Source organism: Tarenaya hassleriana, unplaced genomic scaffold, assembly GCF_000463585.1.
Source record: "Tarenaya hassleriana unplaced genomic scaffold, ASM46358v1 Cleome4, whole genome shotgun sequence".
Lineage (NCBI taxonomy): Eukaryota > Viridiplantae > Streptophyta > Magnoliopsida > Brassicales > Cleomaceae > Tarenaya > Tarenaya hassleriana.
Window position 1 is genome coordinate 521878 of NW_010966881.1, and position 11410 is coordinate 533287.

General features: G+C 41.3%; 3 protein-coding genes across 7 annotated transcripts in view; 1 reads left to right on the plus strand and 2 right to left on the minus strand.

The window, feature by feature from the left end:
* Positions 1-1786, minus strand: part of LOC104823217 (iron-sulfur assembly protein IscA-like 2, mitochondrial) — a 2473-nt gene extending 687 nt beyond the window's left edge. For 2 of the 3 annotated variants that reach the window (XR_773320.2, XM_010554679.2), the window contains exons 1-4: positions 1384-1786; positions 774-898; positions 544-652; positions 249-326 (exon numbers count right to left, since the gene is read on the minus strand). Coding sequence is in view for 2 of the 3 variants with exons in the window: in XM_010554679.2 (XP_010552981.1) it covers positions 261-326; positions 544-652; positions 774-898; positions 1384-1572 (489 nt within the window). In the remaining variant the exon portion in view is untranslated. Of the gene's footprint in view, positions 1-13; positions 327-543; positions 653-773; positions 899-1383 lie in introns of those variants that run through there. The other variant, XM_010554678.2, reaches the window with a different exon arrangement.
* Positions 1787-2069: 283 nt separating this feature from the next.
* On the minus strand, positions 2070-6627 carry LOC104823220 (uncharacterized protein At5g03900, chloroplastic). 3 transcript variants are annotated; one of them, XM_010554683.2, is made up of 14 exons: positions 6098-6627; positions 5684-5791; positions 5478-5578; positions 5275-5358; positions 5095-5170; positions 4916-4981; positions 4523-4612; positions 4292-4357; positions 4079-4215; positions 3902-3988; positions 3729-3792; positions 3395-3538; positions 2539-2710; positions 2070-2352 (listed from the first exon to the last, which is right to left on the minus strand). In XM_010554683.2, the coding sequence occupies exons 1-13, from the start codon at positions 6485-6487 to the stop codon at positions 2567-2569; spliced, it is 1557 nt and encodes a 518-aa protein (XP_010552985.1). In that variant the 5' UTR covers positions 6488-6627; the 3' UTR covers positions 2070-2352; positions 2539-2566. The 3 variants fall into 3 exon arrangements, with proteins under 3 accessions (XP_010552985.1, XP_010552983.1, XP_010552984.1); XM_010554681.1 differs by having other exon boundaries at positions 2070-2357; positions 6098-6626; XM_010554682.1 differs by having other exon boundaries at positions 2070-2421; positions 6098-6626.
* Positions 6628-7927: 1300 nt separating this feature from the next.
* Positions 7928-8122, plus strand: LOC109117085 (40S ribosomal protein S28-1-like). The gene has a single exon (XM_019203733.1). The coding sequence runs from the start codon at positions 7928-7930 to the stop codon at positions 8120-8122; it is 195 nt and encodes a 64-aa protein (XP_019059278.1).
* Positions 8123-11410: the final 3288 nt, after the last annotated feature.

Sequence of the window (11410 nt, forward strand, 5' to 3'; positions counted from 1 at the left end):
CCTCCCCCCCCCCCCCCATATTGATGCAATCAGATGCATATCACAAGCTCTGAAACTAGTTTCTTTGCCCGCTTCAGAAAAATTTTGTGGAAGCAACTTCAGAATTTGTAATGGTGAATCGGTAAGTATCATCCTAGTAATCTCCAATCTGTCCTAGGAAAAAAATTAACAGGATTTGACGGATTCTGATTCAAAACCCGCAACCGGATCCCCTCAGCCATGGCAAGAACTGTTTTAGAATGACTTATCTGGTGAATGCCTCACTGTTTCACCATGAAAGAACTCTTGCAACTGCATCCACCAACCGCACTTGGGTTTTCAGCAACCTGAATAATGATCGAATCATCAAATTATCGTCAGAGGTTATCTAGATCTAATAAGAAGTCACTAAAGAGCGGAAACATGCAAAAGCATAATGCAGCTTTCACATTTTCCTGGATGCACGAAAACATGATCACAGTGAACGACCAGACCGCTGTGTGAATATGGCGAACAACAAATGAATTCGTTCTGTGTCGGAGATTAAAAAGAAAGACTTTTTACCACAAAAGCTGAACGGATCAGTTCCTCGACGTAATCAACGGTTGCCCCTTTCACGAAATCATATGAAACATTATCGACAACCAGCTTCACGCCATCCCTCTCAAAAACTCTGCATTTGTTTAAGGATGGCCAAAAGTTCAGAAAGAAAACCCGGAAGCATTGAAAACGGTAACTCTTTCAGCTTTGCCGAGTGAAAAAGTTGTAACTTGAGGTGAAAAAAAAAAAGGTACCTGTCATCTGAGTTTGTCTTGCTATCAAGCTCGAAGACATACTGAAAACCCGAACACCCTCCTGTTTCTACACCCAACCGAAGCATTTTCTTCTCCGATTCACTATCTTGTAATTCCTTCATTCTCTGGTGAAGAATATTTCAAAGAGAAGGATCAAAACAAAGATTCTAAAGGCTCACCGCAAGAAATCGATAGGTTTAACCATGAATTCCTACAAAGGGCAGAAACTTTGGAACTTCAAACATTGAATGGCGTGATCAATCACGATGAGGACAATCATAACAACGAGTATGCCTTCACAAGCTAAGAATTGTCTGTTTGATGTAATCGTCATTTTTCCACACGACTTTGAAACTTGAAGCATATAAAAAAGAACAGAGTCTGCATCATTCCATTTCCCCTGAACCATGAGATAGGAAAGCTAGAAAAACAACCAAATTCTGTGAATCGTAGAGATTTATCTCGAAATTCATCAATTCGTATAGCAAAATTCAGAAGACCGCGGATTTCTTACGCAAAATTCAAATATCAACCAAACAGGTACACAAACAGTCGATGAAACGCATATATCTGATTTCGTGCAGAGAAATCAAACATCTAAAGGGCGTACCTGGATACAACTCTGGGAGAGGTGAACGGCGTCGGGAGAATGAGATTCAGAATGGGAGGAAGAAGACGATACCGAAGAAGGAGAAGCTTCGTTGAGAGCAGAGACGGAGGAGAAGCTGAGCATCCGATGGTTATCCCGGATACGAGCAACCAAAAAAGGAACAACGCGTCTTATCAGAGATCCCGACATGGCCTTTTATTTCCTCCACAACTAATCTCTCTCTCTCTCTCGGAGATATGACTAGAGCATCGCCATCGGAGATGATCTTCGGGTTTCGGGAATCTTCCTTCCTCCTGGGAATTTGACTTATCAAAAGAAAGCTTCCAAGTTCCAACGCAGAAGGCGTGGTGGCTGAGCAAGGGACCTGTGGCCATCATACGTTCGTTAACGACGTTTACACTCCACGTGTCACCTCTAGGTTGGTTTTTATCTTTCAATACAAGGATGACTGCCAACACGGTTTCGGCCCAAATCCATTTTAGCCCAAGCCCATCGAGGTTTCAACGGCCCGAGCTCTGTCTCGAATGCCGGGTGCAGATCTCCGAAAATGGGAAATTCGGTCGGCCCATCAGATATCCGAAGATGTGAGGTGTTGATTCTCATATTCTCTCTGTGCAAACTTGGAGGAGATAACTCGTAAAAACCCTCACACATACACAAGTCGTTGTGTGCAGATTCACAGAGAATTCTAGAAACGGGGATACAAGAATTTAAAATCTTGTTTTTTTACAATAATGTACAAATAGTCCCATTGTTACATTTTGTATCTCTCAAGCATGACCATATTTTGGTCTTAGGATTTTTCCAATTCTAGAGCTAAGACCTATAAAACCATGTATTGTTATATATATATATGTATGTATCTTAGGGAGAAGAATGGGTTAGAATGCGGACCGCGGTTTTATATAGTCGACCGAGGAACGCGACCCGACCTGATCCGACCCTCCGAGCGAGTTTCTCTACACCGTTCTGCACTGCAGTATGAAGGTAAAAATGCATCACAACAGCACAATGTTCCAATCTCAATTTGGTAAAATCCTGTATAAATACACGAATTTGGTATCAACTCCCACGGTAATACGCACATTTCCCAACTCTCCATTAAAATCATAAATTTTACAAAAGAGAATTGATAAAATGGTTCAGTTATCTTACCCATATATTGTTTCTTTCTGGCAACCTTTTAATCGGATCTTTCCATCTCCCGAAATCTCCTGTCCCATTCTTTGGACTCGTAATCTTGTTCAATCATGTCTTTATCTGTACTGTACACAATCCTCTCCTGACCTATGACCGTGCTTTGAGCCATATCCCTTGCACTCAGTAGCTGCATCCATCGGATTAAGAAGTTAGCTATGAGGGAGAAAATCCTATCGGTATGCCGAGGTAGATAGGTTCCGAACATGTAAGGTTAACTAGGGGTGGGCACGGGCACCAGAAATATGATGAGTACCCACCCGACTTCTGAGTCGGGTACCCAGAATCAGAGTACTCATCCACCGGCGGGACAAGTATCCATCCGTCGCCGGCAAGAACCCGACCTTCGGGTTTGAGTTTTGGTTTTGACCAGTGAATAGCGAGCCAGATGGGTATCCGTGCCAGAGGGGGAGAGATGGCACCGCCAGGATTAAGGCTGAGGGAGATTAGGGTTTTGTTTTAAAAATCTCTGTGTTGAACTCAGGTCAAAGGGCAAAGGAGGTGACGATTTAGGGTTTTGGTTCACCCTCTACGGTTGGATACCCGAGCCTTCACCGCACCCCACGGATATATAAAGCTCGGGTACCCGACTCTTACAAAACTGAGGTTGGGTAATCTGACCAAGAAACCTGAGTGAGGCAAGGCTGAAATCAGGTACACCGAAAAACTCGGGTATGCGACCTATGCCCACCTCTTTATAAGACTATCCGTCTTAACCATAACAAGAAACTGTGCAATAGAATGTGAGTTTTAATGGTGCGTGATCTCAGAAGGATTTAAACGATGAAGGATGAACAATCAATAATATGCATACCTTACGCCGAAGTCCAATATCAGGGGATTCAAGAACCTTTGCATACTGTAGCCTAGCTCGGTTTCTATTCTCTATCTGAGCATTCTTTCTCTTCAATGAAAACCACCGAACCAAAGGAATTGCAAAGAAAGAACCTGCATATATCTGTGGGCATAGTTTTTCATGATAACAAGTGGTTAAGCAATCACTTAAAAAAAGCAGCAGCATTTTGAGGAATGCATGAATGCAGAAAGATCAATAGCTTATAAGCCTCCAAGCAATGATGGGTACCAAGAAACAGGTAAAGATCATGTGTAAAAACGGGTTGCAATATGAAGAGAAACCGAAATCATACCTGAAGTAACGGATATATGTTCTTGACGAACGTAAGAAATCCACTCGGTGTAACAGCCATATCCCTTGAGATCAAAGATAAAAGTAAGGGGTTGCCTTAACATTCTTTTATCGAAAAAAGAAATAGGAAGAACTGAAACTTTAGAGCAGAATCAAGTTTTTAGAGGACCTTACTTCAACATTGTGTTTAGAACAATAACTCCAAAGAGATTAATTGCACCTAAACCGATTACCATTGCTCTCTCGGATGCATTAGTTTTGCTGTAAAGAAAACAGTAAAAGCAATCAACATGTTTTCACGAGAGTAGAAGATAGTGAAATCAACTGCCAGGAGCAAAAAGCGAAACTAACCTAAATTGCCATTTCCTCTCTTTGAAGAATTTATCCATATCACCAACCCAATCAAACCATCTTCCCACATATTCCTTTCTTCTACCAGAACCAGAAGCTGTACGTTGTAGGGACAGGAAACGATACAAAATATTGCCCTAAAACAACAACCAGTCATGTTCAGAACTGACTGAAGAAAAAAAACCCTGCATATCAGGAAGATGATTTATATACCTCTTCGTCTAACTCGGGTTGGCCATCAAATCGGAGGAGGACAGGTAGGATGTACGATTCATCGCTCTGGAAACGTAAAAGGTGATTGTTGAGATAAAGATCCATCTTTTACATCATCATTCTGGGTCTATTTAACTCGAGAGACAGACACAGCAGGATACAGAGAGCTAAATCATAAAAGGGTACCCATCAAATGTTATGAAATCCTATCTGATAAGAAAGCAATCATACCACAGAATCCTTGGGAGATGACACATCGAGATATGGTGCAAGTTCTTCTGCTGCAACAACACCTCCTCTTGAAGCGATATACCGCCCAATCTGCAAATAAGTGTTAGAAAGGAAAAGTATGTATTAGTAGTGCATATTTAATCAAATGGCATATATCTCGAACGTATATAGGATATTTCTGAGGGCCTGCGTGACGGGAAGGAATTCGGGGAAGAGTCTAAAAGCCTAACTACTTTGCTTTCTATGAATACTTAGAGAGAAATCACTGATTTCTGTTTCATAAAGCTGAGAAGCAAAATGTAAGATGTTAAGGCAGATTGGAACTAAATAGCTAAACAATAAAAAGTGAACAAAGAAAACAACAATTGATCAGAATCAAGACCAAGATGTTACCAACTGCCATCTCTCTTCTTCAATTCCTTGGTTTGGATCTCCGTCTCCAAACACAAACGAGAAAACCTAGAAATCAAACATTACCCAATTCCAATTTCAACCATTAATGATCCAGAAGTAAACAGAAAAGGAACACATGACATAACATGAAACTAATTCAAGTTTTTGTTTCTGCTTACAGATTCGATGAAGTTCATTCCCTTTCCATCATCTTCTCGAGATCGCCGCCTGCTGTAGTAGTAGGGATCCCAGTACCTTAAAAAAATGAGAAACATGTCATGGCACCCCTTTAAATCAAATATCGACCCTTCACACTGTTTAGAAGCAGTAAACTTTTAACCAGAAGATAAATATTTTACCAAAACAGATCAGCGGGGCTAAGGTAGAAAGTGAATCCTGAATCATATCCGCGTCCACGTCGTCTTCCACGGTTATCTTCCTCGCTTTAAAAAAATTGAAATCACGGGTACAAACTTTACTCAATGTTTTGACAAAGAAAGACATAAATCTAATAGCAGATAAGAACTGTATACAATCTGAGCAACCAAATCTGGTGGGATACCTTCTACTTGAAAGAAGGACAACAATTGTAGTGTAGACAAGAACTATGGAAGCAATAAGTGCTGTTCCGAAAGAAACACGAGCCAAATAATCTAATGCCCCCTGCCAGAGAGTCACATAACCGAAAAAGAATCAAACAACTTATATACGAGCAGAAAGCTCGTTCCTTTTTCTTTTCTCTGTTCAAATTATACACAAAGTCGATACCTTTGCCTTCTCAAGCAATGGTTCAATCCTCATCCTAAATGACTTGGCAGCAAGCTTTGATCGATAATCCCTCGGGAAGACATAAAGCACATCACCTTCATCCGAGACCTGGATAAAGAAAGCCATTGCATTGATAGATTCAAAAGCTTAAAATGTACATATATACTTAGGAACCAAAGAATTCCGACACATATTTGCCTCAAATGTACAGATCAATTATCAAAACTAAACCTTAAATTCAAAGTAAACTTCTTCATTCAGGCCTCAGCTGTACAGGTAATGGCCTAAACCCAAAATCGTTCAACCCAAAGAACAGACAGAAGCATTTCTCAAACGTCTTCACAAGCAAGCTTCTATGGAACATATGATTGCAACTCAAAAATCATCGGTATGGATTCAAAACCGGTGAAATACCTCTAGAAACCCATCAGTATCAGCAGCGAGAGCCTGAAGCGCTTTCTGAGCTTCGGTGAGCTTCAGCCCAGCTCGGCTGGAAACGTCGCCGACGGTGACTCTCCGGCCACACTCATCCACCGCATCAATCGCTCGCTTCCGCACATCCGATGGCAATTTGTCGCTCTCCACCACCGCTCCGGGCCTGATTCCGCCGCCGCTCGCCTTATCGATACTCGCTGCTCGAACCGGGCCCGTAAACTTCCGGCGAGTTCCGGGAAACACCAGCGTCCGATTTCCGGGAAAATGATAACGATAGGGAGATTTAAGGCGAATCAAAGGCTTCAACGATAGAAATGGCGGGTGAGACAACCTGGGAGAGGCGAAGAAGTATGTCGACACAGACGCCATTCTCTTGATTCCGGATTACTCTCGTCTTCTCTACTGAAGAATCCGAGTTTCCGCCATGGGAGATGATTCTATGGCTCAGAATTGAAAGCTTTTCGGTTCCCAGGAGCAGGAGTAATAAATCTTACCCTTCGGAGATTTTTCCTCCCCCTTCTTTCTGGAATAAGATGCTTTGTAACTTGGTTACCGTACTTAACCGGAACTAGAGACACCAAATTGAAAACCGGATTAAACCAACCGGACCGGACCGGTCCAGGGCATTCAATCTCCCAATTGCAAACCGGAAGTACTGAACCGGTTCGGTTTCCTAAATCGATTTCCTAATAACCGGAACAAAACAAATACCAAAACATGGGCCGAGACCCATATATGTAAAATAGCCCTTTAGGGCTTTATCACATTCTCGAGAGCTTCTTCTTCAAGCTGCAGAAAGTTTTGGGAAAATTACCCAAATAACCCACTTTGGGTCACAGCAATTTCAGGGTACACCACCCAAAAAAAAAAAAAAAAAATTTCAATTTTAACCCACTTTTCGGTTGAAAAAGTCCAAAATACCCTTTTCGTTTTATTTTTTGCGACCTTTTTGCGACTAACATATAACTGATATACAACTAAAATAAGACGGATGATTTTTTTTGCCACTTGTTTGTAACTATATTTAGAATTAATTACGAAGTCGTAATAACGAAGTTGTTTTTGAACGGATAAATATCGCGATTCATTAAGGGTAATTTCGTTTTTTTACGGAGAAAAAAATATGTTATGTTTTTTGTGGTGTACAGGTGAAATAGATGCGACCCAAGTGAGTCATTTGAGTGAAGAACCCGAAAGTTTTACCCTAGTCATAGCGAGAGCTTCTTAGGAGGTATGTCTACTTCTCTCTCTCGTCTCCGGAGCAACGGAGAAACGTCGATATCACTGTTTTAGTCTCCGCCGACACGAATTCTCTGTTATTAGAAGTTGTCTAAGGAATTTGTTTCCAACGGATTGAGATCATATTCTTGAAGTTAGTAGATTTTTAGATTTTGGGTTTTTTTGCTGTATTTCTCTGTCAATCCCTTTGTTCTTATTGTCGGAGAACTGGAATTATGTCGCCTTGTTCTTCTGTTGTTTCCTTAGTTCTTGATTCAATGTCGTAAATTTGACTGATTTATGTAGAGAGCCTATACATGTTCTTACGCTGAGAGACATGAACTATGGAGTCTTTTTTTTCCTATTGATTTGACATGCATTGCTTTCAGTGAATTGATTTTGTAATCTGTATTTGCTATTTGAATAATCTTTGTTCTTCAATCAGAGTATTCTCTATTATTTGACTGCTTTATGTCGAAGAGAGCCAGCCTATACATGTTCTTACACTGAGAGACACATAAATTGTGAAGTCTTTCTTTCCATTGCTATATCATGCTTTGATTTTTGTAATATGTCGGATCTTGAATCAGAATGGATAATCAGATAAAGCACGCTGTGGTGGTGAAGGTGATGGGGAGGACTGGATCAAGAGGTCAGGTCACTCAGGTCAGAGTGAAGTTCACGGACTCCGATCGTTACATCATGAGGAATGTCAAAGGACCTGTCAGAGAAGGCGATGTCCTAACTCTGCTCGAGTCCGAGAGAGAAGCCAGGAGACTTCGTTGATGGTACCGCCTTTCTTTCTTCTCACCAATCAAGTAAAACTTCATGGATCCTTCTGGGTTTCTTTCTTCATTTTAAGATTTGATTAGTGTGTTTATGATTGCGGTTTTGTCGCCGGTTTTAGACAATGGTTTGATGACCGTATAATCCAGTCTGAAATCTATTTTATCATATGAAATCAGGGTTTGATAATGAGTGACTTCAATATTTGGTGTGTGTAGTGTGAATTCATGGCTTGATAGAAGATGAGCTATGTGCAACATCTAGCTCTTGTTGCTCCATTCACCATGGAAAGTACTCATATCTGGTTGCAGGGTAGGATTTTTACATTTCTTGCTTAAATTTTATAAAATTTTGTTAGAGATACATATCTTGCTGAATATTTTTCTGTTGCAACTATATTATTTAGTTCTATCTCTTTCTCCTTCTTTCCAGATGAGTTTGTTCCATCTGTTTTGTATATATGAACGTGCTACTCGATAGCTTAATAACACACAGAGAATTCTTTTCCTTTCTCACATTTGTTAAGTTAATATGGTATCAGAGCTTCTAAAGCTCCGTCTGCTATATTAGTTCTTCATATTTTTGTCTCTGTCATTTTCTCTGTAAAATGACAGAACCTGTTGCACCAATTCCACCACCTATTCCCGAATCTTCATCTGCTCTTGCATCGTCAAATCTCGACCCTTATGCAAACCCGTTATTTCTCCATGCTGCGGATACATCCAGCGTTTCTCTTGTACAGGAAAAGTTGGTCGGTGAATCGAACTACAACGTTTGGTCGCGGTCAATGACAAAGGCTCTCAATGCCAAAAATAAAGTGGGGTTCGTTGATGGTTCAATTCCCAAACCGGCAGCTGGTCATCCTGATTCTGGTTCCTGGTCTCGCTGCAATGACCTCGTATGCACATGGTTAAACAATGCGGTGTCCTCTGACATTGCGAGTTTGATCGTGTATATCGACAATGCGCATACTGTTTGGACTAGCTTGGAAAGCAGATTCAAACAGAAAAGTGATTCCAAGATCTACAATATTCAACAGCAGATTGATACTCTTCACCAAGGGTCGTTAGATCTCAACACCTTCTACACTAAACTCACTGGTTTATGGGAAGAACTTCGCAATCATGATCCGAATCCTACTTGTACCTGTGGAGGGTGTTCGTGTGATTTGTTTGGTCATTGGCAGAATCTGTGCAACAGAAGGAATGTGGTCACATTCCTTATGCGTCTCAACGAATCATACACTCCGGCACGTCGTCAAATTCTTATGATGGATCCCCTTCCTGACTTGACTCGAGCTTATAATTTGATATCTCAAGAGGAACAACAGAGGAGCATTCTACCTCTCCCGTCTGATTCTGTTGCGTTTCAGACACATGTTGCCCAACCTCGTTCTTCTTATTTTCATCAACAGCAAAAAGGATTTCATTCTAAATCCTCTACTCAGTCTAGGACACGTCCTCAATGCACTCATTGTGGAATGATGGGCCACACGATTCAAAAGTGTTTCAAGATATATGGATATCCCCCTGGTCATAAGTTGGCTCATCCGGGTGCTTGGAACAGACATGCTCAGTCTCCTCAGAGTTATTCGAAGCCAGTTGCCAACATGATAAGTCACCCTCCAGTGCATCCGACGTCTTCCTCTACTTCTGAGTCATCTGGAGTTGTTCACAGAGAGGGTTTTGATCAAGCTCAGTCCTTGATTATGCAGCTAAGCACTCAGCTCAAGGGCCTCAGCAACACCATCATTGATCCCTCTTCGCCAGCTATTCAACCAAACTCGCCAGGTATCATCTTTCCCATTCACCCTATGCTCTCAGCCTCAAATTTTCGACCTTCTCTTTCCAATACAGCCTGGATTCTTGATACCGGAGCCAACAACCATGTCTGTCATGACCGGTCATTGTTCTCTGATCTGCATGAAATTTCCCCTATTTCGATTACCTTACCTGATGGTTCTATGATTTTCGTTTCCTTTTCTGGAACTGTTTGCATTTCTTCATATATTTCCTTGCATTCTGTTTTATTTGTACCTCAATTTCATTTCAATCTTCTCAGCATTAGTTCCCTTACTAAACACAGTCCTTTTATGTCATTTTTTTGCCTGACTCATACATTATTCAGGACCTTTCTCAGGACTCGATGATTGGCAAGGGTAATCAGATTAATGGTCTTTACATTCTCGAGATGCAACCTTCGTCTGTTGCATTCTCACAGTCTTCTTATGTCTGTGTTTCTTCCGTTTCTTCCTCAGCTGATATTTGGCATTTTCGACTGGGTCACCCTTCCACTTTGAAGATTCAAGGCTCGGCCACCACCTCTCAGCCTTCTTTTTCTGTTTCTTCGAATAAGTTTACCTGTGATATCTGTCACTTGGCAAAACAAAAATGTCTTCTGTTTCCCTCTTCTTCTAAGTTGTCGAATAAACCGTTTGATTTATTACATTTGGATGTATGCGGACCTTTCCCGACTCAAACTGTGGATGGCCACCGTTACTTCTTTTCCATTGTTGATGATTGTAACCGCTGCACTTGGGTCTATCTCCTGCGTAATAAAAATGATGTAGCTGTCAAATTTCCTCAATTTATCACTCTGATAGCTACTCAATTTTCTGCTAACGTGAAAGCTATTCGCACAGACAATGCGCCGGAACTAGCCTTCACGACTCTTACTCTCAAACTCGGGATCATTCATCATTTTTCTTGTCCTTACACGCCGCAACAAAATTCTGTTGTTGAACGTAAGCATCAACACATTTTGAATGTTGCACGTTCACTCCTTTTCCAATCCAATGTTCCCTTACCTTTTTGGGGAGAATGTGTTCTTACGGCCGTTTACTTGATTAATCGAACCTCGTCGCCTTTACTCGACAACAAATCACCCTTTGAAAAACTTTTTGATGCTAAGCCAGATTATTCCAATCTTCGAGCTTTCGGCTGCTTATGCTATAAGTCGACATTGCTTAAAGATCGTCATAAATTCTCCCCGCGCTCCCGTCCTTCTGTTTTCATTGGCTATCCGCCTGGGTCTAAGGGTTATAAAGTCCTTGATTTGGAGTCGAACATTGTTTCTATTTCTCGCAATGTCCAATTTGTTGAATCTGATTTTCCTTTCAAGTCTCGTGTTTTATCCTCCTCTACAATTGGTTTCTTTCCCAGTGAGCCTTCTCCTTATTTCTTCTTTGATTCTCCTACGCCAATCATTAGTCATGCTGGTCCAGTTTCTTCTTCTTCTTCTTCTTCTTCTTCCTCCTCCTCCTCCTCCTCCTCCTCCTCCTCCTCCTCC

Excerpts from the sequence above, each read along its gene's own strand:
- LOC104823220 (XM_010554683.2), bottom strand. The coding sequence starts at position 6,487 with ATGGCGTCTGTGTCGACATACTTCTTCGCCTCTCCCAGGTTGTCTCAC. Across the intron at positions 5,792-6,097 it reads ATACTGATGGGTTTCTAGAG|GTCTCGGATGAAGGTGATGT; the intron begins GTATTTCACCGG and ends TTCTTTATCCAG. Across the intron at positions 5,359-5,477 it reads GTCCTTCTTTCAAGTAGAAG|CGAGGAAGATAACCGTGGAA; the intron begins GTATCCCACCAG and ends ATTTTTTTAAAG.
- LOC109117085 (XM_019203733.1), top strand. The coding sequence starts at position 7,928 with ATGGATAATCAGATAAAGCACGCTGTGGTGGTGAAGGTGATGGGGAGG.